The 27,101-nt window shown below is 41.9% G+C and overlaps 1 protein-coding gene across 2 annotated transcripts; it reads right to left on the bottom strand.

Annotated features, from left to right (window-relative positions):
• Positions 1-15,600: 15,600 nt before the first annotated feature.
• Positions 15,601-26,973, bottom strand: LOC134203390 (sodium-dependent nutrient amino acid transporter 1-like). Of its 2 annotated transcripts, none has more exons than XM_062678259.1 (7): positions 26,796-26,973; positions 17,290-17,798; positions 16,962-17,232; positions 16,715-16,818; positions 16,293-16,656; positions 15,970-16,231; positions 15,601-15,904 (listed from the first exon to the last, which is right to left on the bottom strand). In XM_062678259.1, exons 1-7 carry the CDS (start codon positions 26,898-26,900, stop codon positions 15,663-15,665), a joined length of 1,857 nt encoding a protein of 618 aa, XP_062534243.1. In that variant the 5' UTR covers positions 26,901-26,973; the 3' UTR covers positions 15,601-15,662. The 2 variants fall into 2 exon arrangements, with proteins under 2 accessions (XP_062534243.1, XP_062534245.1); XM_062678261.1 differs by having other exon boundaries at positions 26,805-26,973.
• Positions 26,974-27,101: the final 128 nt, after the last annotated feature.

The following is a 27,101-nucleotide window of genomic DNA, read 5'->3' as shown; positions in this document are numbered from 1 at the left end:
GACCACTACCTCGTTGCAGTATGTCTGCGCTCAAAACTCTCGACGGTGATCAACACGCGTCGGAGGCGTCCGCCGCGGCTAAACATTGGGCGGCTACAAGACGGTAGACTAGCCCAAGACTACGCGCAGCAGCTGGAAGTGGCACTCCCAACGAAAGAGCAGCTAGGCGTAGCATATCTTGAAGATGGCTGGAGAGATATTCGATCCACCATTCGAAGCACCGCAACCGCTGCACTAGGCACGGTGGCTCCGGATCAGAGAAACGACTGGTATGACAGCGAATGTGAGCAGTTAGTTAAGGAGAAGAATGCAGCATGGGCGAGATTGCTGCAACACCGCACGAGGGCGAAAGAGACACGATATAAACGGGCGCGAAACAGACAAAACTCGATTTTCCGGAGGAAAAAGCACCAGCAGGAAGATCGAGACCGTGAAAAGACGGAGCAACTGTACCGCGCTAATAATGCACGAAAGTTCTATTAGAAGTTGAACCGTTCTCGTTCACAGCCCGATATGTGTAAGGACATAAACGGAAACCTTCTTACAAACGAGCGAGAGGTGATCCAAAGAACAACAATGCCCCTGGGGTTGACCAACTACCACGAGAGCTATTTAAACACAGTGGTGAATCACTGGCTAGAGCGTTGCATTGGGTCATTACCAACATTTGGGCGGAGGAAGTTTTGTGGAAGGTGTCGGGTGTCCCATCTACAAAAAGGACGATAAGCTGGATTGTAGCAACTACCGCGCAATCACATTGCTGAACGCCGTCTACAAGGTACTCTCTCAAATTATCTGCCGTCGACTAGCACCAATTGCAAGGGAGTTCGTGGGGCAGTACCAGGCGGGTTTTGTGGGCGAACGCTCCACCACGGACCAGGTGTTCGCCATTCGCCAAGTACTGCAGAAATGCCGCGAAAACAACGTGCCCACACATCATCTATTCATCGACTTCAAAGCCGCATAGGATACAATCGATCGGGACCAGCTATGGCAGCTAATGCACGAACACGGATTTTCGGATAAACTGATACGGTTGGTCAAAGTGACGATGGATCAGGTGTTGTGCGTAGTTCAAGCTTCAGGGGCATTCTCGAGTCCCTTCTCAACGCGCAGAGGGTTACGGCAAGGTGATGGTCTTTCATGTCTGCTATTCAACATCGCTTTGGAAGGAGTAATACGAAGAGCAGAGATTAACACGAGTGGTACAATTTTCAATAAGTCCATCCAGCTATTTGGCTTCGTCGACGACATAGATATTATGGCACATAACTTTGAGAAGATGGAGAAAGCCTACATCAGACTGAAGAGGGAAGCTAAGCGGATCGGACAAGTCATTAACACGTCGAAGACGAAGTACATGGTTTTTTTTACAAGGGAGAATGCATTTACATACCAACCCAGCACACGTGCATTGTAGTTGCCAAACTACCATACGGAAGTGTACTGGAGTGTCGGACTCGACCGTACCGGTAATACCGACTAAACTCCCTTGGGCTCCGCCATCGTTTCCCCCAGGAACTACCTCCCAGTACTACTTCTGGGGGATGGCAGTACTTAACGTACTCGCTCATTCTCGCTCACACAGGCACCCGTCCCATGCGAGTCTTACTTGGGTGCTCGCTCTATCGCACCCTCTAACACACCCTACATGCTCTGTCACACCCTGTGAGTCTGACTTGTATGCTCACCTCTATCTTACCGTGTGAATCTAACTTGGATGCTCACCTCTTACATACCGTGTGGGTCTGACTTGTATGCTCCTCACCCAACTACCTGGTACATGCTCATGCACTCCATGCTTGCACTCGCGCTACGCTCCGTGTGAGTCTGATTTGTGTGCTCACCCTTATCATGCCATGTGGGTCTGACTTGTACTTTTTTTTTCTTCCTAAGCAATGGAGGGGGCATCTGCTCAACAGACATCCTGGGTTGTCCAGGAAGTGCGGGGTTAGGGACCACCTTCGACAGCAAACGAGGGAGGCAGGACTACATCCCCGACCCGCTAAACCGTTTCCATTGCCGCCAAGCCCATAGTCATTTCGGTACAACAAGAAAGTAATGTTTCAAAGGGGGGCCAGTGCACAACGCACCCTCGAGGTTAGCTGCGTGTCCTTGTAGCATCGAACATCGTGACTCGCTTTTTTAGAAGAACACCATGGTATGGTGCCAGTGCGTTGCCGGCTTTCCAGGTGGCCTTACCATTCCCTATGTCCTTGGAAGGTGGGAAGGGTCGACTTCGCGCCTGCTTCCCTCTGCACGACTGGTATCAAGAATGATGATGCCGCGTGCACCCCAAATTGACCTCTCTGCGATAGGGTCTGTTCGCCAACACACAGAGGGACTTGCCTACGCCTACCCCAGCCTTGACGAGGACCCCTTTCCGTCCTCGAGCTCGGAACCCGCCCGGTTGACCGACGCCGCGAAAGCGACGATACCATGTTGTTCTTCGCGCGGCCATGATAAAAGGATCGAGTTCGACCACAGGGCATGACCACCGGTATGACCCATGAAGCCGACTCCGAACCCTTGGACCACCTCTTGTTTGCGCCTGAACTAGCCATTCCTCGAGTCCACGCGCCACCTTCTGTGTAGCTCCGAGACGATTTGGACGATAAAACGGCATTCCAGCCAACTTCATCTTTACACATCCTCCGAACTAGGTTGTCCGGGGTAGTGTCCAGACCACATGTGGCAAGCATGTGGTCACGCATTGCGCGAAAACGTGGGCACACGAACAACACGTGTTCCGCCGTTTCCTCTAAACCTGCGCACACCAAACACTCGGGCGAGGCCGAGCAAGCCAGCTGCTTTACCTTCACTGTGATTTTGCAGCACGCCTAAACGCCGGGCACTTCGAACCCCCCATTGCTGTTCACAGCTTTGCTGGAACAAATCAAACAATTGGGAGGGTTCGTGCAGCATTGTGCCTTATGTCCCTCCAATCCGCAGCGTCGACAGAGCTTGCTTCTGTCAGGGCCTTCGCAGTCCCATTGATTGTGCCCCGGTTCCAGGCACTTGAAGCAAACTTCGGGTTGCTCGTATATGCCCACAGGGCACACCGACCATCCCGCCTTGACGCTCCCTAACTTGACTACCTTGGGGGCGTCCGTTGCAGAAAGCCGAACCAATGCTACCTGCGTCGCTGCCGGACCTTCCGTAGCCGAACAGCTGCGGTGGGCGTCTCCACTTCTCACTGTCGCCGCAGTGCCGTGACGAGCTCTTCGACTTCGGTGATCTCGTCCAGGTCTTTAACCCTTAGATTCACCTCCGTCGTGAGTGCCCTCACCTTGACCGTCTCGCCTAGGACTTCCTCCGTCAACTTCTTGTAGGCGGCGCCCTTTTGAGAGACGTCCCGCTTCAGCTCGAGAATCATCTCGCCCATCCGGGTACGTCTTATTCAACGTACGTCGGCACCATAATCACCGAGCTTGACGTCACTCCTCATCGCCTTCAAGACGTCCGAGTACTTAGCCTCGTCCGTCTTGATGACTAGGGCATCGCCCCTGGAGCGTTTGGCGCCTACCCTAGACTTCTTGCTACCCTCATTCGCCTGGGCCTTCTTTTCGGCCCTTGACGTCTTCGGTTTCCCCTTGTTCTTGACCAGGGTCCAGGAGGCGTCATCCCCCTATATTTCCCTGGTCTGGGGCGGCTGGGAGTTCTCGGCCGGGGTTCAGCTTCCCAGCCCCACTACCCTTGTTCGAGGTAGTAACCCTCCGCGTTTTGGAGCGGCCCGCAGGGAGCTCATCCTCTGGAGACTGTCTCCCCCGTTTTTGTGTCCGTTGGAGCAGTCCTCCCCCCCCCGACGTACCCGCGAACACTTGAGCCTCAGTCTGGGTAGACTTTGGCACCAACGTCTTCGCTGGCATTGTGCTAAATCAGTTTTAATCCAAATGAGCTCAAATTTTCAGAGGACACTCAGAACATGGTAAAGAATCAGATGAGCACTGTGGAGCAAAATCGATTTTTTGAACCACCCTACTGTCTAGCGTACTGGTTTCGTGGGATCAAACCCCACCGGATGGAGTGGTTACCTTACAATAACTTTTTCGAACTCGTAGTATTTATCCGACTCGGCAAGCTCGTACAACTCGTACTGAAAAAATCATCTTTTTGCAACTAGTTGCGCAAACTACTATTTTAGGATCTATCCATAGAAGTCGCCCGTACTTAAAAAACGATGATATATGGACATTGGACTTCGTGGTGTGTTGGTGTCTTCGGCAAAAAAATATAATAAATTGAACTACTTTGCCAAAGACACCATATTTAAAAATCGTTTATTAAAGAAGCTACATCTTGCAGTGCCACCTGTGCCAAAAACTATAACTACAACTTTTATCATTCCTTGCGCCATATTTTTGTAAAATTTATCGGAAGATATTCGGAAACGCGTCGTGGCAGGAAATCGTACGTACTTCGGACTCCGCAAGACGCTCCGATCGAGCAGAGTACGCCACCGTACCAAACTTACTATTTACAAAACGCTCATTAGACCGGTAGTCCCCTACGAACACGAGATCTGGACAATGCTCGTGGAGGACCAGAGCGCCCATGGAGTTTACAAAAGGAAAGGGCTGCGTACCATCTATGTTGAGGTGTACATGGCGAACGGTACGTGGAGGAGGCGCATGAACCACGAGTTGCATCAGCTGTTGGAAGAACCATCCATCGTTCACACCGAAAGTCGGACGACTGTGGTGGGCCGGACACATTGTCAGAATGTCGGATAGTAATCCGGTGAAAATGGTTCTCGACAAAGATCCGACGGGAACAAGAAAGCAAGGTGCACAGCGAGCAAGGTGGATCGATCAGGTGGAGGACGATTTGCGGACCCTGTTTGGTGTTTGTTAGTTGAGTTTTGGCAAATCATTTGCTGATTTTCAGCACTTTTGACAGAAATCTCGGCAAAAAACATGTTTGCTGGGACACAGCTGTGCGAATCTCGGTAAAAGTTGACCATTTTGCTGAGATCCCGGGTAAAAAATTAAGTGTGTAAGGTCGTCTTCAGTGTCTCGTACTTGACCTGACTCAAGTCGAGACACTGAAGACGACCTGACGAGTCAGCAGACTTGAGTCCAGTCAAGTACGAGACACTAAAGACGACCTTACAGTTGAAGTCGAAATATGTTAAAGTATATGTTAAAGTAATACGATTTGGTGGAATTAAATGGAATTGTAGTAAACTCGTCTCATGACAGTGAAATATTTCTTAAATAGTTTCAGTCTTTGGACATTTTTTTCGTTAATAACGGCCATAGGCACACCGTGAGAGGGTGATGCTTTGGAAGTATGATAGGGTGCTTTGTTTGGTATTTTTCAGAAGAGTGATCCAGACGCCCACGCAGACGAATCAGGCTATTCTCGTCTAGGAATGGATGAAGCAGGCGCAGTGGTGATCGTTTAGAAACCGGTCGATTTTTAGCCAAATCCTTGAGCTCTTCCGTAAAAACCTCCTGTTGTGCAACCCTTGAAAGGACTTCCTTGGCCTGTTCCAATTCATGGACTGATACGAATGTATTCGGACTAGGAGCGAATTTTCGTTGACATTGGTTTTTGAAGCGAAGAAGTAGAGCTGTTATTCGAACCAGTCTTTGAAAAGAAAAGTATCAGTAGAACAAAAAATTGGGGTCCGATCCTGTTTGTGCCACAAAAACCGATTTTCGTCACTCCAGAAGGTCTTCGGATGGAACTACGTTTGACTACGTTCCTACATTTGACTACGTTCCTACGTTTGACTACGTTCCTACAAAAAAAGGCATGCTGAAGCGTGAGAACTATCGAGCGATCACCTTCCTAAATCTAGTCTTAAAAGTAATATCTCAGATTACTGCCGTCGTCTGTTACCAACAGTGAATATGTTCGTGAAAAATTATTAAACCGGCTTCGTTGACGGTCGCTCGACATCGGACTAGGCTGACCAGATCATTTCGGTGAAAAAACGGGACAAACGCGTCTGCAAAACGGGACGTGTCAAACAACCTTGTCAAGGGCTGTGGAAATTTCAAAATTTATGGGCTTAGTTTTCATTTTCCGTGTAAGAAATTAGAAATATTTTAGAGTGAATCATTTACCACCATAACATTCTATTGTATTAAGTTAGTTGTGAAAAATACTAAACTACAAATATTTCACTCTTCAAAGAGACGTGAACAAAACACGTAGATTACGCATCTTTCAATATTTAACAAATTGATGAATTTTTTAATTTTATTTTGATTCACTCTTAGATATGAATTCAATGAGGATTTTATTATTCATCAATGTCAAAAACTTATCCAATTCTGAACAATTGAAAAAACAAACAATAGGTAGTCAAAATACCCTGCCTAAGGCTGGTTTTGGCCATTAGAAGGCTGAAAAAAATAGTTTTAAGAAAAAATGTCAAAAGGCAAATGCGAAAAGCGCAAGGGTGGTATTATTGATTTGCCGTGCCAAATATTTTTGTCATAAATATAAGTGGGAAAAAACTAAGAATAACAAAATCTCTACAAGGAAAGAACATTGATAAAATATAATTTTAATTATTTTCATGAATATGGTTGGCGCATGAGAATAAAAGTCAAAACCAATTAATTTACAGTCCTTTTTGGTCGAAATTGATTTAAATGACGTTAAAAGTAGCTTCACAACTCGGGAATCTTGTCCATTGATTTTGTTCCCATGTGCTCCCAAAAAAATTGGGACTCGTGCCATTTTGTCGCAAAAAGGAAAAAAAAAATCCTGGCCAATTTATAGCTCGGACTCTCGAAGATTTCCGCCGGATTGTATTTTAAATTGGGCCGAATTTCTAATTTTTCATACGGAATCCCATAAATCCCGTCCACACACATGTGAGCGAAATTTGCAGACAGGCTCCTGATGTGTAAACTAGCCTTAAAGTACGTCTGGACCATAAATCTAGCCTCTAATCTGACCAAATTTTCCCTCGGTTTGTAACTGCCTACTCGATTTTGTTCAGTCTATTTACAATTTATTGTTTCACGCCGTCGTTTTTCTTACAATGGATGAAAATATTCAGAATTTTTCAGAAAGACTTTGAATGGTTTTAATGTTTCGAAAATAAAAATAAAAATATGTGGTAAAGCATGAAAAAAGTTGAATCACATACTTTTGAAGATTCAAAAAGAATAATCGAAAATGAACTTAATCTGGAGATAAAATCGTCTGTCCTTGCGCTTAATTTTTTTGACGGTAAGGCGTGACTTGATTTTCAGGAAATACTTGAAATACTTGATACAGGAAATACAAGTTACTAATTTCGTTCAATCCACTAATGAAATTAACCTAATTTTAATTTAAGGCAGAAAAAAATCATTCAAATTAAACTGTATAAAAAAATCTCCCGTAGATGCACCTGTTGTCATTAACTGTTAAAAACTATTAAAACTATTAATTAAACTGTCAATGGAAAATGTAAAACGGCATAGATAGCATTCTTTTAAAAGCAACACTAATAACATAACATCTCACACTTTTTTTATGGGTTTCGTTCACTTTCTTCGTTGAGAGATGACCCGGCGGGGGCTGCAAATCTCTCTAATAAAGACACAAAAAATCAATTTCTATGTCTTTGTCTAAAAAAATGAATTTGTTCGAATAATATTTTGAAGCTCTTTGGGAGAATTTAGGATTTTTTTGATAACGACGGGACGGCACAATAAGGTCGAAAAAACGGGACTGTCCCGTAAAATACGGTACGTATGGTCAGCCTACAGCGGACCAGCTCTTTGCTGTACAGCAAATCCTTCAAAAATACCGTCCCTACACACCCACACACAATTTCAAGGTGTGGTATCATAGTTTAGCCCAAATAGAGCTATGGAAAATTATGGATGAGAACAGCTTTTCCGGGAAGATTACAATACTTATAAGAGCAACGATGGATGGTGTGTAAGATTGTGTGAATATTTCGGCTAATACTCTATTTCAAACGAGACCCGCTGGGGACTACGACAACCTGCGGTGATGTGTGGCAGCTGGGGTAAATTTTCAACAGATCCAGCCGATTTGTTTGATTTAGGGCCAATTTCTTCACCTGCACTTATAAATTAAACGAGGTTTAAACAATTCCCGGATAAAAATTTACAGTACCTTGTATGGTATGTTCCATTGGAATACAATTGGTTATGTGGTAAATAATACAATCAATTGTACTTTTATTGTAGATTTTCAACGGTTGTAAAAATCTTGTATTGTACTTACTTTAAAAGTACAATACATTTAAATGTGACCGATACATTCTATAATATTTTGGTTGTTCGCTTATGTTTTATATTGCTCATCCAAAAATTAAACAAACTATAAAGGTATTCCATCTCGGTGATCAGATAATCCATTTTAAGGAAATAAAAATAAAATTTTAGAATATTTCATTGATCCATTATGTTGATGAAATAACAATTGAAAACAATAAAATAACAATAACTTTCATTATTACATGAAAAAACGTTCTACCGACTTTCAAATATATATTTTAATTGCAGGTCTTGAAATATTCATGTTCTGATCAATTTAAATTTGAAAAATTCAAAGGAAAAAATCTTTCACTTTTAATTTTACTTGGAGAATTTTGTTTGTGATTAGTGGAAAGACGAAGTAAACGAAGTGTTCCTTTTATTTATTTAAATACTGATTCTGCGAGCAAGCGACGGCGGATCATTGGCCGCTGTACCGTGGTGAGTATTTATATTGTTATTATCATGATACCGGACCATTTTGATGTGGGAGAAATCTTTCAACACGTAAAGAAAAAAACTTATAAATTAAAACCTCATAAGTAACAACAACGAAAATATCAATACACTTCATTATGTCATCTAATGAATGATCCCATACCAAAAAGCTAAAAAATTCATAAGTTAATGAAAAGTATAAGTTTGGAATGTATGTGCCTAGTGCAATGTATAAGTTTTTTCTTATACATATCATTAAGCACAAAAAAGTATTAGAAATCTTATTTAATAACATTAATTTTTTCACGTGAAAGACCCTTAGGAAGGGGTCCCTTGATTTACTCCGCCGAAGCAGTTCGCAAAATTTTTGTTAGCATGTATCCTTGTTCCTTTTCAGAAATTGAGTTAATGCTAAAACAATGCAGCTTGCCACCATCACTGATGATTCAATATCGTTCGGCGACTATCATCGAGCTATATCACCAACGGGATACAATAAAAAGATAAACAGGTAACTTTTCTTTTTCTTTGTGGCTTATACTTTTTGTAAGAAACCTGACATGATTTTATAATTTCCGTCTTCCACAGAAAAACAAATGCGAGCAGCATCAGTTACAGCGTCTTCATTGAGTATAGCCGGTTGCATCGTGGGCGACTGAAATCTACGTTTATGCATCCCGGTCTGAATAGCAGTAAACGCACTGAACAATACCACTAATAATTCAAATTTAAATTAAAAAAAAAAATGAACTAAAATCAAATTGAAATAATTTTGAAACTAAAATCAAATTGTATTAAAAATAAATTGAAACTAAATTTCAAATTAATTTAACTTACATTAAATTGAAATTAAATTAAAGTTAAATTGAACTTAATTAAAATTGAAGTAGACTTATTTTAAATATATATACCTATTAACGAAATTTAAATTGACTGATTACAAATAAAGTTTAAACTTAATTAAAGCTAAATAAAATATGTAGTACCATTAAAACAAATTGAACAACATTAAATTGAATTGAATTTTTATTGTAATATTGAAGTCGAGATTGAAGTAAAATGTATTTAAAATCCCATTGTACTTTTAATGTAAAACAATAGAAAAAATACGAGAAAAACATTTGAAACACATTGTTTTCTATTGTTTTGGCCTTCGAAATCATCCCATTAAAGAACCGTTAAATCAATTGTTTTGCTCTGAAATTTGTATGAAATTTTTTCGATTTTTTTATTGTAAAGATACATAACAACCCCCCTTTTTTATTGTAAAAGTCCCATTTACCATTCACTTTATCGTGGAAAACCATTGTCTCTGATGTGATTTAGTTGTTAAAATTTCATTACATTCAATGGTAATTACTATGTTTTAATTGGTGATGTAACAGTAAAATTTATGATATTTTAATCATATTTTTTATCCGGGTTTTTAAACTTGGTTTAGTATTTTTTCGATTTCTTCACCCTCACTCAACTACTAAACGTGGCTTATCAAACGTCACGTTTAAGATAAGCGAGGTTCAATTTAAACGATGGTTTGACATCGCTTAAGAGCGCTAAGCGCAGAAGATTGTAGAATTTGACAATTATATTTTAAAAATTCTGGAAGGTATCAAAAAGTACAAATTTAAAAATGAACTCACGACGCCAGCACATTTGGGATCGCCCTCGTTGGAGATATTTCGAAAGTGATAGTGAAGATGAGGAGGATATTATTGGCTTACAATTAGCACGTCGTCAGTATAAAATGCGCACTCGTATAAGTATTGATACCTGGGATGATCAGGATTTTTTTTATGAGATTCCGCCTTCAAAAAAGTACCGTCGCAATGGTCTTGGAAATAATTCGTCCTAGCTTAGAAGTTGATGAAACAAGGTGAGTTTCCGTGTTATATGACCACAGATTTCATAATATTTAATTTAATCTGATTGAATTTCTAACATATAGATCACGGCACATTCACCCGATGGTGCAACTATTGATAACACTTCGGTTTTATGCACTGGGATCTATGCAGATAGCTATTGCCGATTTTGCTGGAGTATGTGTTTCGTCCGTTTGCCGCATTATTCGGCGTGTTTCGTTGGCATTAGCTGAACAACGTCAGCGCTTCATTCAGATGCCAAGCACCCAAAGTCAATTACTCGCTGCAAGTCGCGATTTTTTCCAGCATTGCTAAATTTCCTCGAACTATTGGTGCGATTGATTGTACACATGTCAAGATACAATCACCCGGAGGTGATCATGCTGAGAATTATCGAAATCGCAAATCATGGTTCTCACTAAATGTACAAACAGTGAGTTCAGCAAATCTAAAAGTTTTGAATATAGTTGCAAGATGGCCAGGAGCATCGCACGACCAGCACATTTTTAATAACTCAACTTTCAAAATGCAACTTGAACGAGGTGATTATGGACATTTCATACTTGTCGGTGATTCCGGATATCGTAACACCAAATACTTGGCCACACCTTTCCTTCGATGTGAATCGCCAACTGAAGCTCTGTACAACGAAAGTCAAATTCGTACCCGAAATGTCGTGGAACGGTCATATGGCGTGCTGAAGCGTAGATTTCCAGTTTTATCTTTGGGTATGCGAGTTAGAATATCTACAGTTCAACTAATTATTGTAGCTTGTGCGGTATTGCATAACATAGCAATTGATGCGAAGGAATCTGAACCACCTGAAGAAATCGAAGGTTTTGAGGAAATGTTGACCGCGGCTATTGTTCCGGATTGCCCAAACATGGAGAGAAGCGCAACAGGTTGTGTTCGTGAACACTTAGTTCGACAATATTTTTCTCAACTTTAAACCCATTATGACATACCTAAGTTCCTCAGTTGCTTTAAATAAAAAGGCCAAGAGCTACAGTAAAACAAAATTTATGTACACTTCCTAAATTTCATCAGTAGAGTATACGATAACCTCAACGATAACATCGCTAACGTGTTTTATGAATTGTCGGTTCCGAGTTAGTCTTAAATGTGTCGTACGATAACTCTTTTTGCATGGTACGAATAAACTTCTAATGAATCTTCACTGGCCATTTGACTAGACTTATTTCTCGTCATTAATAGAAAATCATCACCTTACAAAATAACGAATTTCGGGGTTTCGGGAGTGGCCCTGGTCAATGAGTTCTACCGGCATTTACATAATTATCAGAATTTATCCGTCAGAAATCGTGGAGAGCAGTTGCATGACACGTTTTGAAAACACATGATTTTCCCTTTCCCGTTAGTGCAGGTAGCGCGTGAATTAGGTACCTACTCGTCAAAACCTTATTTGTTATTAAATAACACAAATTTTGTGATATTTTGTTGATAAAAGTAAAACGGAAATCATTTCATATCAATGAATTATTAGCAGTGGCTGGTTTCCTATCCGCCGCTGCCAGCATCCAGGCGCTATCGTATATGCGTAAATAGCCAGCATTAGTTAACCGCCAAAAAATTGTACGGCGAAAGACATTTAACGCGGATTTTCTCAAAAGTGGGAACTTTTTCGAGAAAAATATTTGGTACCAGTTATGTAGGAAGGTATCTGCTACTACGCTTAACAAAAATACTTTTTCGATAAATACTGATTTCAAAAAGTTAACTTAAAGTGTGCCGCTGTTAACACTCTCAATATGGGTGATTCATTCATACATACATTTGTTGAAGGATATCCTAATGAGATTAATGAAATCTGCAAAACGAAAGCATGGACTGAATAGTAGGTAATTTTTTGAAGGCGCTTGGTGCGTTTTGGCAGAACCCCGGCCATTTGTAGAAAATCATTGAAGCCATTCAAAACCAATTTTTCAACCCTAAGGCTGCCTCACACCTCGGGAAAATTTTCCAGCGGATTTTGAGCCCCGTGTATTTTAAATGGGGCCGGGATTTTGATTTTCCGTGTCCAATTTCCAAAAACATCGCATATGCAAAAATGCATGGGGAAAAAATCCGCGAACCAAATTCCCGAGGTGTGAGGCTACCTCTAAACCGATTTTCTTCGACATTCGACAGCTTTCCCAGTTGATGACTCGGTTGATGACTACCAAATTTCCATACAAGTGATCATTATGTTCAAAAGTTATTAAGAAAATAATGGTTCAAACCATAAAGGTTGATGTATTAGCTTATTGAGAGAAAGGCAATATCCCTAGGAAACAAAAAAGGCGAGTGTGTAACATTCTCGTCTCCCTGGGCATAGTGTACCCATTATATCTGCCGCACAAGATATATACTTTACTTATGCAATGGCGGCATAGAAACGGTTTCAATTAATGTAAAATTACTTTTAGAACATAAAGTTGAGAAGCTGCTTAAGTTCCAGTGGGATTGTAGAGTCATTGAAGAAGAAAAATGATGCCCTGAAGCATCTGATGCTCGAAAATTTCATCAGTTTTTTTGCTATTCAGAAGTAAAGTGAACAAATCATAAAAATGCAGTAAAATACAGTGAATTTCAGAATAATAATCTATTGTAACTCTTTAACTTCATTTATATATTCAACATGTGGAATAATATACATATAATAGTTTTAGTCATTCTCTGATCCAGAACTATTATTCTGGTTTCCTGGGTTCTGATAATTTGTGACTCCCAGAAGCTTCATACGCACAGCATGTTCTTCCCGCATATGCTGGTAACGCAGCTGCTGTGTTTGAAGTTTCATTTTGTTGGTCTTGAATCCAATATGCGCCGTTTCAAGCTCTACTTTTTGCCTTTCTCGTACAACTAAGTTGTACCGAAAGGCTATCATTTCACTCCAAAATCGAACTTTTGATAGAAGTCCCGGAGACCCATAGTATTATATACCATTCGACTCAGCTCGATGAGCTGAACAAATGTCTGTCTGTCCGTGTGTGCGTGTGTGTGTATGTGTGTGCGTGTGTGTGCACAAAATGCCATAAAAAACATTAGCCAAATTTTCACATAAAAACTCTTAACCGATTTTCTTGCAACAAGTTGCATCCGACAGAGACTAAAACGCTGTTGATCACTATTGAATTTCATAATAATTGCAAATTGCAAAAAATAGATAATATTAAAATAGTGATGAGACATAGTCAGATAGAACAATAATGTGTTATGAAAAATGCCTTGCATCTATGAATATTTTATCCGTGGCTTCCCATTAAGAGTTTCATCGTACTATAAAGATGCTCGTGTTGAACGCATTTAGGCTTAAGTATGCTCTTCGTTCAGTTTCATAGTACTATGAAATTGTCCGAAAGTCAAAATTCGAACATAGGAAATTCGAGAAACTTTTGGCAGCGCCATCTGTCGTCTACTAGTGTAAATTTTCTATCATAACATTAGACGGTGTAACTGTTTTGCCTTTCTTGTACATCATCGAGGTGTAAGCGTAAAGGCTACATTTATTACCTTTTGCGCGAGAAAGGCGCCATCACCGCTAGGTGGATTAATCTGGGTTTTTTCTCTGAACTTCGAGACGATGGAGCTCTTCCATCATCTCCTGGTCACGCTCCAACAACTTCTTTTTAAGTTCCGACTCCGGAGGTGAACTAGCCTTGGGCTAAAAACCTCTTTAATAAAGATTTTAATAATAAGTTCCGACTCAACCGTCGTCACCTGTCGTGAGGCTTGACGCTTCTTGCGTGTTTTTAATGCTTCGCTCGTGGGCTTTCTCAACATCGCAGGGCTGTAGTTTTCCCACTTTTCTCGTCCATTCAAAATTTGGCTCGGTCCGGGGATTGCGCCTTGGTCATCACCAGATGGAATAACGAGCGACTTCTCAGGGGATTCGTGAGATACGGCTTCCTGTTCTCCACTGATATGCTCGTCTTCCAAATATTCCACCACAAATGCATCGCTCGTATTCACTTCGGGCACCAGTATGTTTTCAATGTGCTTATCAGCGTCCACATTTAGAGCTTCGTCTCGACCGTCGTCATCGTCATCGCACAAGGAAGGAAGTCCATCTACAGACAGCGAAATCACATCGCGAAGCTCTGCCATCGCCTCTGATTTTGGACACCATTCATCAGGACCTCTACCACCTCCGGTGGCCTTACGTGACATTTTTTCTTTCAAAGCATTTTGGCGGACATATTTTTTAATATTCTCATATTTTTTCCGAATTTTTTCCGCTGCAGTACGAACCTAAAAAAATATTTTTGAACTGATTTGCATGCCTTCATTTACGGTACCCTAAAAAACCGCAACAACTCACAAAGTTTTAAAATTCAACTATTTCACTCACCGTGTTAAGGCAGTTAGCATTAAACTCGGAAAAAATATCGTTCCATGCTTTAGATTTATCTTCGTTTCTTTGTGCGTCACTAGCCTTGCACTCGATTATGTACTTCCGGCTCAATGCGAGCCGTACCAGTAGTTCTTCCTCCGCTTCTGAAAAATTTGCCGAACGGATTCGCTTTTTCTGTTCAGAATTCGCTGCCATTTTTTCACTTTTAAAATTTCAACGCAAGATTGAATGCACCAACAACAACAAAACAAAAGGCTGAGATTGACGTTTCAATTGGAAAGTAATGGAAAGATATTGGAAAATTAGTTAAACGCAACTTACGTTAAGCGACCGCCTCCAACCATTAAGCGCGCGTGAAGAAATCAAAATTTTAGGCTCGGCTTAAAAGTGACGTTTAAATATAAGCAAAGCTTACGATAGACCAGGTTTATGACGCTAAGCAGGGCTGGTGAAGAAATCGGCCCTTACAGATGATTTTTTTCTTTATTAATGAGGTTCACCTCAGGCTTTTTTGCGCATCATATGGAGTAGGGTTGTAGATTTATACAACCGCTTGAAACGTGAGGCTATATACGTCAAAGTCAAAATATGTAAATGCTACTGGGCACAGCCAAGCATTACAGGCTCTGGAACATTATACAAACAAACTTCATATGTTATTTATTTAAATATAAATGAATATATTCATAAGGAAATAGATAAATGCACAAAACTTTTCATGATTGCACTAAGTAAACAATTATAATTAGAACACTTTTAAAATAGAGATGCTTATTTGAATATTCTACGGAATATTTTTACCAATATGTTATGGCTCGCGTTGTCAAGTTCTTTATTCGCCATAAGTGATGCGTAGTCTTTTTTCAGAGTAACACTCTCTGGGCCCCAGTCATTGGTTGGCTTTAAGGATTGAAGAAGTCGTCTTTTTCCGCAATCCGGTTGTTTCAATATTGTATAACAAGCCCAACCGACAGTTTGAAGCACAATGAACAAATAGAGGAACCATCCAAAAACTGAAATAAACAAAGCCTTCATCAATTTCATCAATTTGCTATTTAATAACCTTCAATGTTATCACCATTATAACCGATCGGTACCTCCATCGGTTTATATCTGCTGGCTTCCAATATGAAAATTGCCACAATGATTATCAAAGTGAGGAAGCCCCAACAAATCCTGAAGAATAGTCCCGTTTCTATGCAGAGCATGAATTTTATATCCATACACAAACGGTCGACTCCGTAGATCCAGCAAAATGTGATCACCTCCAAGATGATTAACGTTAACGTGGGAAACGTTACTCCATAAAAATCGATCACGTCCAAAATTGATAGACCGCCCTGAAATATGTATTGGGGTTAGACAGTTTAGAATGAATTCCTATGTTTTTCGCACATTTACCGGAGTAATGAACACCAATCCATAACTGAATCCTGCTATAGCTATCGCCAACACAGCTTTCCAATTCTGGAGCTGCGGAAAGCGATCTCTGATCGAGGTTAAAATGGTTGTCACAATTCCAATGTTGGTTCCCAAACCCAGGATGGTGAACATGAAGAAGAACAGCACGGCAAACAAATTCGGTACAAAATCCATTTTTGCGATCGCGTCCGGATATATTACGAACACCAGTTGGGGACCTGCTTTCATAACCTCGGATATTTCACGTCGAGTGACATGCGCCAAGTTACCAACCACTCCGAACACAATCACTCCGGAGATTAACGATGTTACGGTGTCCAACCCCGATATTATCATGGCATCGCTGGAAAAAAATAGGTTTGTGGGGATAAATTGCTTATAATTCAAATGTGCTGACATACCGGTATATATTAGTGGAAAAGCTGTTGAACGAAGCAAATACGATAACTGCTCCCAATCCTATCGTGAGCGAAAAGAAACACTGACTGACGGCGGCGTACCAGACCTAGAAAATAAACTCTGAATGACGCTTGTGTAATCAACGGTCATAACCAAACTGGCAGACGAATATCGGTTTATTCGGAGAAGAATAAAATGTTAGAGCCCGAAGACGACTTTTAGAAAGACGAACCCGTTAGCGTAACTTACCGATGGCTCTAAAAGCTTCTCCCACTGCGGCGTGATAAAATAGATCAATCCTTCTCCAGCTCCAGTCAGAGTACAAGCCCGTACAAGTAGAATGAACAAGATCACATATGGGAAAATTGCTAGGAAATATGAAGCCTTCCCGGAGCTTCTGATGCCTTTGATCAGTAAACACGTGACTGCCGTCCAGCAAGCGATCAGACACAACGCTAACTTCCAATCCGGTACTCCTATTCCATTTTCAATCTTCGGGAGCAGGTTCATAACTGTTTTTCTGAAAACACCAATCGATCAGCACTTATGACTTTCTATAATACTACACCAGTCTCACGTGAAATACAGCTCGGCCGACGGAACAAAGCTTCTGTTTGCGTCCCCCGTATGGATCTGTCCGATGAAGCTAGAATCTACACAATTCGTCCACTCCCTTTGGCACTCACTCCACGGCAGCGGACTTCGGAAAGAATCCACAAAGTATCTCACCGCCAGTGATAGGATTGCTGCGTAGTATCCAACGATGGTGAACATCGTAATGGTCTGTCCGACGCCAATGCCCCTCATCAACGGGCACATATCGTACACTTTGACGCACCCTCGGCTTGAAAACTGACCCACCACCATCTCTAGGTAATACAAAGGCCTTCCCACCACAAACAGAACGATCAGATACGGGATAACGAAGGCTCCGCCCCCGTTCTGAAGGGCCGTATACGGAAATCGCCAAACATTGCCGAACCCGACCGAAAGCGCAATGCACGACAACAGAAATTCAATCTTTTTGCCCCACTTCTCGCGAAGTTCTTCATTTTCCGGAGCGGCTCCATCCAAGCTTTCTACGTTCTGAAAGAACAAAAGTGTAACGATCAATTAGCTCCAGTCAGTGGCGTGGCAATCTCATCACGTTCCGAGACGAAACGTCTCGGTCGGACGATGAATGGATGAATGAAAACCAATTACGCTGCAGCAGAATCGGCATAGCGCCGTGCCGGTGTGATCCAGATGGGACGCGCTTCCTACACGTGTTTACATCAGTCCTCTTTATTATCTGATGAAGTACCCGATGCCGACATAGTCAGTGGCGTTTAATTGAGAACGATTGAGTTGGGACGTTGTAAGTTAAACAAATTAATTTAGGCGCCACTTAGAGAATAAGTGCTTCTGAGAACAAAGATATCTTCGTTGATTTTGTGCTGTACGGTGAAATATAAAGACAGTGTGATAGAATTATGCGGTTTGGGTAATCAACCCAGGTCGAAATATCGCTCGATCGTCGCGAATTATTGGAAACTATTTGTTAGGGCAGCAGGGTCCTATGTCGACTATGTCCAAGGGATTGACGATCCCTCCTCAGGCCATCTGCGAGTTGTGGGGCTTACCTAGGATGTGGTGGGGTTTGACAGTGGGCCCTGTTAAACCTCTAGAAAAAGCTGCATATATCCGCAAGTAGGCTCCACCAAAGCAACCGTGTGCCGCTCCAAGCGCACAAGTCCAAGTCCTGGTGTTAGGTGGGACGCTAAACAGTCCTGACATGACGGCCCTCCGACGAGACAGGAGGTTTGCGCAGGCCCAATAAGCCGTCTTTAAAAACAGCCATTATGAACGACATAGAAGGTAATACGACTCGATACAATCGGCAACGACCTAGGCGACGAAAAAAGGATCACGATTGGAAACTTGGAACATGGAACTGTCGCTAGGTTTCGCAGATTGCGACAGGATGATCTACGTTGAATTACATCCCCGCAACTTCGACGTTGTGGCGCTGCAGGAAAGCTGCTGGACAGGACAGAAAGTGTGGAAAAGCGGGCATCGAGCGGCTACCTTCTACCAAAGCTGTGGCATCACCAACGAGCTGGGAACCGGCTTCATAGTGCTGGGTAAGATGCGCCATCGTGTGATAGGGTGGCAGCCAATCAACGCAAGGATGTGCAAGCCGAGGATTAAAGGCCGTTTCTTCAACTATAGCATCATCAACGTGCGTTGCCCACACGAAAGACGACCCGACGACGAGAAAGAAGCGTTCTACGCACAGCTGGAGCAGACATACGATGGATGCCCACTGCGGGACGTCAAAATCGTCATCGGTGACATGAACGCACAGGTAAGAAGGGAGGAAATGTATTGTCGGCGTAGCACCAAGTTAGAATTCGGAAGTCGGGACTTCCGAACCGAACTTTCTTCCGAAGTTTTCTCTGTCAAACTAGTTGATGCGTTGCTTAGCGCATATTTAGGCGAATCCAGCGCACTACTTCTGAAGTTGGGAAAGTTGCCTGTATCTGGAGAAAAATCCAACTTTGGTATAAAAAGCGGTATAAATTTGTTCCGGATAGACAATATTGACCGGTCATCGGACCGGATAGTCTGCACACCGTATCGAATGACAACGGCCAACGATGCATAAACTTCGCAGCCTCCCGCGGAATGGTAGTCCGAAGCACCTTCTTTCCCCGCAAAAATATCCACAAGGCCACATGGAGATCACCTAACCAAGAAACGGAACACCAAATCGACCACGTTCTAATCGACGGTAAATTCTTCTCCGACATCACGAACGTCCGCACTTACCGCAGTGCGAATATTGAATCCGACCACTACCTTGTTGCAGTATGCCTGCGCTCAAAACTCTCAACGGTGTACAACACGCGTCGAAGTCGAACGCCGCGGCTTAACATTGGGCGGCTACAAGACGGTAGACTAGCCCAAGAATTCGCGCAGCAGCTGGAAGTGGCTCTCCCAACGGAAGAGCAGCTAAACGCAGCGTCTCTTGAAGATTTTCGATCCGTCATTGTTAGCATTGCAACCGCTGTACTTGTCACGGTACCCCTGGATCAGAGAAACGACTGGTATGACGCCGAATGTGAGCAGTTAGTGGAAGGGAATAATGCAGCATGGGCGAGATTGCTGCAATACTGCACGAGGGCAAACGAGGCACGTTATAAACGGGTGCGAAACAGACAAAACTCGATTTTCCGGAGAAAAAAGCGCCAGCAGGAAGATCGAGCCCATTAAGAGACGGAGCAACTGTACCGCGCTAATAACACACGAAAATTCTATGAGAAGTTGAACCGTTCACGTAAGAGCCAAATGCCACAGCCTGATATGTGTAAGGACATAAACGGGAACCTTATTACGAACGAGCGTGAGTCGATCCAAAGGTGGCGGCAGCACTACGAAGAGCACCTGAATGGCGATGTGGCAGACGAAGATGGCGGTATGGTGATGGACCTGGGAGAACGCGCGCAGGACATAATTTTACCGGCTCCGGATCTCCAGGGAATCCAGGAAGAGATTGGCCGGCTGAAGAACAACAAAGCCCCTGGGGTTGACCAACTACCAGGAGAGCTATTTAAACACGGAGGTGAGGCACTGGCTAGAGCGCTGCACTGGGTCATTACCAAGGTTTTGGAGGAGGAAGTTTTGCCGCAGGAGTGGATGGAAGGTGTCGTGTGTCCCATCTACATAAAGGACGATAAGCTGGATTGGAGCAACTACCGCGCAATCACATTGCTGAACGTCTCCTACAAGGTACTCTCCCAAATTTTATGCCGTCGACTAGCACCAATTGCACGGGAGTTCGTGGGACAGTACCAGGTGGGTTTTATGGGCGAACGCTCCACCACGGACCAGGTGTTCGCCATTCGCCAAGTAATGCAGAAATGCCGAGAATACAACGTGCCCACACATCATCTATTCATCGACTTTAAAGCCGCACATGATACAAGCTATGGCAGCTAATGCACGAACACGGATTTCCGGATAAACTGACACGGTTGATCAAGGCGACAATGGATCGGGTGATGTGCGTATTTGGCTTCGCCGACGACATAGATATTATGGCACGTAACTTTGAGAAGATGGAGGAAGCCTACATCGAACTAAAGAAGGAAGCTAAGCTGATCGGACTAGCCATCAACACGTCGAAGACGAAGTACATGATAGGAAGAGGTTCAAGAGAAGACAATGTAAGCCACCTACGGCGAGTTTGCATCGGTGGTGACGAAATAGAGGTCGTAGAAGAATTCGTGTACTTGGGCTCACTGGTGACTGCCAAAAATGATACCAGAAATTCGTAGACGCATAGTGGCTGGAAATCGTACGTACTTTGGACTCCGCAAGACGGCCCGATCGAATAGAGTTCGCCGCCGTACCAAACTGATTATCTACAAAACGCTCATTAGACCGGTAGTTCTCTACGAACACGAGACCTGGACGATGGTAGCCGGGCAACCAGTAGTGGAGAATGTTGAAAGCTTCGAATATCTTGGTAGCCAAATGGCGTCAGACGGCGGTACCAAGATCGACATAGGCGCACGGATCAAGAAAGCAAGAGCTGCCTTTGCGAGTTTATGAAATATCTGGAAAAACAGCGGGACATCGCAGCAGAGGCAGACCCAGAGGCTCATGGCGGCGAAGCCTCAATAAAGAAATAAAAGAAGTCGACCGAAATCTAACCTGGCAACAGGTTAAAGCGATAGCCGGATAACGCTCAGGATGGAGATCTTTCAAGTCGGTCCTTTGCACCACCGGAGGTGTACAGGATCCAGAAATAAGTAAGTAAAACAATTCTGAGGACATTTTCGAATAAATTCCTGGAGAAATTTCAGAATGGATTCTTAAAATCTGAAAAAAAAATCGAATAGATTTGGCAAAGGAATTCTTACAGGAATTTACAAAGCAATTTTCAATAGAATTTCCTGAGAAATACCTATTGGATTTTGCAAAGAAATCCATAGAATTTCTTCTGAAATACTCTCGAAAATAACTTCAAAAATTCTTTCGGAGGTTTCTCTAGGATCTATTTAAATTCTATTAGAGTCAGTTATTTTTCCCAGAACAATTTTGGCGTATATTATTTAATTTTAAAGAAATAATCGATTCGATGGGTCACGTGCCCTTACGTGTCCAAAATTAACTCCGCCAGTCTTGGCGATGTACAACCATAGAACAAGCTGCATGGAGACGTGTTTTATGTAGCGCAGAGGTCACTCTTGCCTTAATATGGATAAAAATAAAACATTATCGCTGGAATTCTATAGCGAGCTGGCTTCATTGATTGAAAGTCCACAGTATCTGTGGAATGTACTGAAAAGCTAATTCGAGAACAGGATACTGCTGCACGATACAGAAGAGGAATAGAAACACCACAGACAAACAGACGTAACAGCTTGAACATTTTTCTGAAAAATCCATAGCCCAACTTCTCTACCACCATCTTGCGAGCATGTTACACGAAACAATGTTTCGTAAGACATTGTCACCAGAAGGCGCTGGAGTGAAATGTCAAACTCGAAGGATTACGATGCTAGCGCCTCTAGTTGTGAAACTCGCAATCAATCAAATTCAAATTGATCGTTGAAGTGATGGTCGATGGTAATTTCTCTAGTGTTACGTCTGTTTGTCTGTGGAAACACTATCGAACAAAATTGAGCCACAGACAAACAGACATAACGAATTGAACATTTACTCATCAAATTCATCGTCGTTCAAACACTAACGACATTTGTTGATTTCAGTTAGTTGGGCAAATCACGAACCAGGTGGCGGTAGTGAGTAAACGTCAAACTCGAATGCGCGTGTCACGAGTGATCTATTGGCCAACTAAAGATTATTTGAATTGACCAGTAAATCAGTGAACGATGGAAATTTGACGAGTGTTATGTCTGTTTGTCTGTGATTGAACTTTTGTTTTTTTTTTACACTGAATTCAGATACATGTTCAAATTTTCTGTAACACGTCCAGTTTTCGAGATAAAGGGTTTTTAATTCACCTTATTTTTATAGAAATTTGGTTTCTCTGCTCTACAAAGCTGAACTTCAGTTTCTCACTTAAGGAATAAAGTTTGCATTTCATAAAACGGGCTTTGTAGAAGGCATATGGTTTGTTGGATTTTATTTGGCACTTACACTTACATGTGTTGTGAGGCTTGCCTAGGATGTGGTGGGGTTTGACAGTGAGCCTTGTTAAACTCTTATAAAAAGCTGCATGTATCCGCAAGTAGTCCCCACCACCAGACTTAGGCGACGAATAAAAGGTCACGTTTTGAAGCTTGGAACATGGAATTGTAAGTCGCTAGGTTTCGCAGGTTGCGACAGGATGATCTACGTTGACTTACAACCCCGCAACTTCGACGTCGTGGCGCTGCAGGAGATTTGCTGGACAGGGCAGAAAGTGTGGAAAAGCGGGCATCGAGCGGCTACATCCGATTAAGGTCACTCCCAGGGTTTGCAGAAATCGCTCTCATTAGATAACGAACAACGATAAAAGAGAGGCAAAAACTGTTCCGAATCATAACAAGCCATGATAACAAATTTATCAAACTTGTATACAAGTGCGAAAAAACAGAATCGGATAGGCAGCCCCCACAGAAAAAAATGTGATTCTCGCTTTGTTTTTGCTCCTTTCGTGTTGGTTACTGCACAGCTGTGTAGAACAAGTTGAAATGCATCATCAGAGCCAGTGCTCCCCACATTTGGAGCTTTCTAAAAGAAATTTATCATGAGGTATAGCCTCCCGAATCAGTACTCTAAAATGACAGCTTGCGAAAAAAGTTTCTCGCGGTATGCTACATATTGTATATGTATACAGAGATGATAAGTGAGAGACTTGCTCTTTCTCTTTAGGATTCAATCCCTGGTCACTCCTGACGGAATCCAAGTTTCAAAGTGCTTGCGTTTTCGAGGGCACACAACTCGATACGGAAGCAACGCACAACTGTCATTTCTATTTTTTCACGCATGCTGCGACGCAGCAAAGCTAAATCAACAAAAATGACAGTTGTGCACCGCCTCCGTATCGAGTGATGTGCCCCCGAAAACGCGAGCACTTTGAAACTTGGATTCCGTCAGGAGTAGGGTGACCATATGGTATCCTTAAGGAGGACATGTCCTCCTTTTTCTTTAAAAATCAGATGTCCTCCTTTCGCGCTAAAATGTCCTCCTTTTTGGATATTTAGAAACAGTTGAATAATTACCTTTTTAATTTAAATTAGTTTAATAAACAATACTGGAACAGAAATCCATTCGTTGCAGAGATTATTCGTTGCACACATTTGCGTTTTTTGATTTCTAATATGAAATATTTTCCTTTAAGTTTGCGAATAAAATCAATATAAATATCGTAAATTAAATGCGCGGTTTACAATAACACAGTTGTCAAAGGTATCAGAAGAATCGGAATTGTGAAAAATGGATTACTTTAGCAAACATGCAAATCCTCCTCAATTTTCTACAAGTAAACACCCATCGAGTTGGCTTTGGAACGCATCGCATGGTACGTTTCTTGAATATGTGAGGCAAAGAGTAGCCTGGCTTCAGAACGTCGGCTCCAGTTTTGATAATTTTGAATTTCTTTAGTTGCAAACTTGGTGATACAGTTGACCGTATCATTATCATTTACATGCCTTAAATTGTGATTCTCAATGGCCTGCAAGAATAAAATCTTCACTGGTCTTTTAATCAATGTTCTCTATTGCTAAATGTTCATAATTGTATGTGATGATCTTTTCTGGTTAAAATTCTGTGTAATATCGCTGAAAACGCCAACAAAATAATATTCAACACTAGCAGACCCGACGAACTTTGTTTCGCCTAAAATTGATTGATTCTCTGGTTAGCTCTAGAATTTTGAAAAAAAAAAATTGTTGTTTTGTTTGTATGGGAGCTCCCTTTTCGAAAAGGTGAGGGGTCCTGAACCATCTTAAGAACCTTCCCCGGCCCCAAAAACCCCTGCATACAAATTTTCACGCCGATCGGTAGTAGTAGTTTCCGATTCTTTAAGGGTCAGACAAACAGAAATTCATTTTTATGTATATAGATGCAATTATATATATATATATATTATGTTTGTTCACTGTTGATTTTAAAATTGGTTGAAGCTTACAGTTTATAACTGAAAAGTGCTTAATATAGACTACGTTGACAGTTGACATTCATCTGGAAATGTAATAGGGGTATACACTTAACGGCGTAAGTTGCTGCGTATCTGATTATAGAAATGTTTCACACTCAATCACAAGGGGCATATTTCAAATCACCTATGAAACATTTCCATAAACAGATACACAGCAACCTACGACCACAGATAACAGATATTTAAGCTAGAACAAATTTTATTGAAAATCCTGTGTAAACTTTTAAATTGATATACGTTGGCGCACTACTGCCATCTACTCAACTGTTTGCGGCAGTACATACGGACGCAGCTGATTTACAACCGTCGAACGCAGCCAATGCATTTGACAGCCGCATTCGGGCTGCGTTTTCAATAACAATGGTCCTTGCGCCATCTCCAATCGATTGCCTAACGCGGTCCCAATTTAAAATACATTCGAATTAACGGTTGCGGATGTTTACACACGTATCGGAAGCCAGCCTCAATATCTGTTATCTGTGCTACGACGTTAAGTGAATCCCCCTAATATTAAAAAGGAGATGTCGTATTTCCAGTCAAAGTTGCATATGCTAGCGAATAAGTGCACAAGATGGAGGCGATAGGCACTTGTCTCAATTTGACTTCATGCCTAACAAAAACATCTTGCAATAAATTTTAGTAAAACTCTAACAAATATAATATTCCTAATCATATTAAAAACTAAAAATCGATGGATATTCTTTATGTCCTCCTTTTAAACCAAATGTCCTCCTTTTTCGCTACGATTCGGCTGATTTGTCCTCCTTTGGAAAACATTCATATGGTCACCCTAGTCAGGAGTGATCTTAACATATTTGTGCGAATAAGTGCGAGAAAATTTGTTTTTTCAATGCCCTTTTGAGAGGAAGTGAAGTGCAGTGATGAACCCACCAAACCGCAAAGGGCTATTAAATTGCTGATTTATGCAATAATGCGAGCCGAAGTACGTAGGATTCCCTGAAGAAATATGTTCATTATCACGGGAAGTAATTCAATATACGGTGCACAGGTTAGTAATTTGAATATTAAACTTTTGTTCGACGCTATTAGATGCATTCGAATGTTGGTTGGAGAGGGGTAGGGGAGGTGTGGGGTTGATCCGTTGAGGGTCCGGTGCCATTTTGACTGCCATCGTGGTACTCTTCCAAATATGTCCTTAAGATCTACCACTGTGCTCTAGTTCTTACTATTCTTGTTAATACTTATGAGTCAATGGAGTAAATTATAAAAACGTAACTCAAACTGAGGCTGGTTTCGAAGCCGACGACATGAATCTTCAAGCGCCAGTGCGCTGATTAATTAGGAAAGAAGCAATAACAGCGATTCCAACCCGCTAATATGTTGTTCGGCAAGCGTAAACAGTTCTATTGATTCGTGGCATATTTTCAGAGACTACCATACTTCGCCCAAATTGAATCTTATTCGATATATTGGTACAGTGATCACCACGTCACTATCCAAACCGTTCCTGGGTGGACGTTAGGCAGAATAACAGCGATTTCAACAATGCTTGTTTTCTCATATGGCCTCAGCTAATCTTCAGTTTCTATTCATTTCACACTTGCCGCTCGCTTAATTTGTATCTTCATTACTTTCATCTACTCCCTTTCGCTTTGAGTAGTATAATTATCACCGAAATAAGCCAATAAATTAATTTCGATCACCTCAGTTCGTCGAGCTGAGTCGATCGAATATACATCGTTTGATTATACAATAATAGGTCTCCGCTCCTTCTATCAATAGTTTGTTTTTGGAGTGTTGCTACAGCCTTCCGGTACAACATTGTCATACGAGAAAGTAAAAAATATACATCTGATGATGCTGTTAAATAGTCCGTTCTGTGAGAAAACCGAGAAAACATCATCTTTGACATTACAGCTTTTCATGGCATTATTAACACATAACAGTAGCTTCATTTTTGCTCATACCATGTTCACCTTTTCTTGATTAGTTTTCAAAGGATCGGGAACGTTTTGTTGCACGGTAGTCCTAATCGAAACTTCCTGAACCGTTCCCGAGACCATTTCACTCATTTGATTAACCACAAAATCTATGCACTCCACTAGAAAAATTTTCGTTCGGACGATCAAATGAAAGCGTGCTATACCGAGGAAAGTTGAGCGATAACTGCAGTTCGTCATTGATGCACCTCGTTGTCTCATCAGAAGTCTGGATATGACAATTGACTCTAAGTGTCCGGCATATCGCTAGATACACATCATTATCAAGTAGAA

Source organism: Armigeres subalbatus, unplaced genomic scaffold (assembly GCF_024139115.2).
Source record: "Armigeres subalbatus isolate Guangzhou_Male unplaced genomic scaffold, GZ_Asu_2 Contig1836, whole genome shotgun sequence".
Lineage (NCBI taxonomy): Eukaryota > Metazoa > Arthropoda > Insecta > Diptera > Culicidae > Armigeres > Armigeres subalbatus.
Note: the sequence above shows the minus strand (reverse complement) of the source record. Positions and strands in the feature narration are given on the sequence as shown.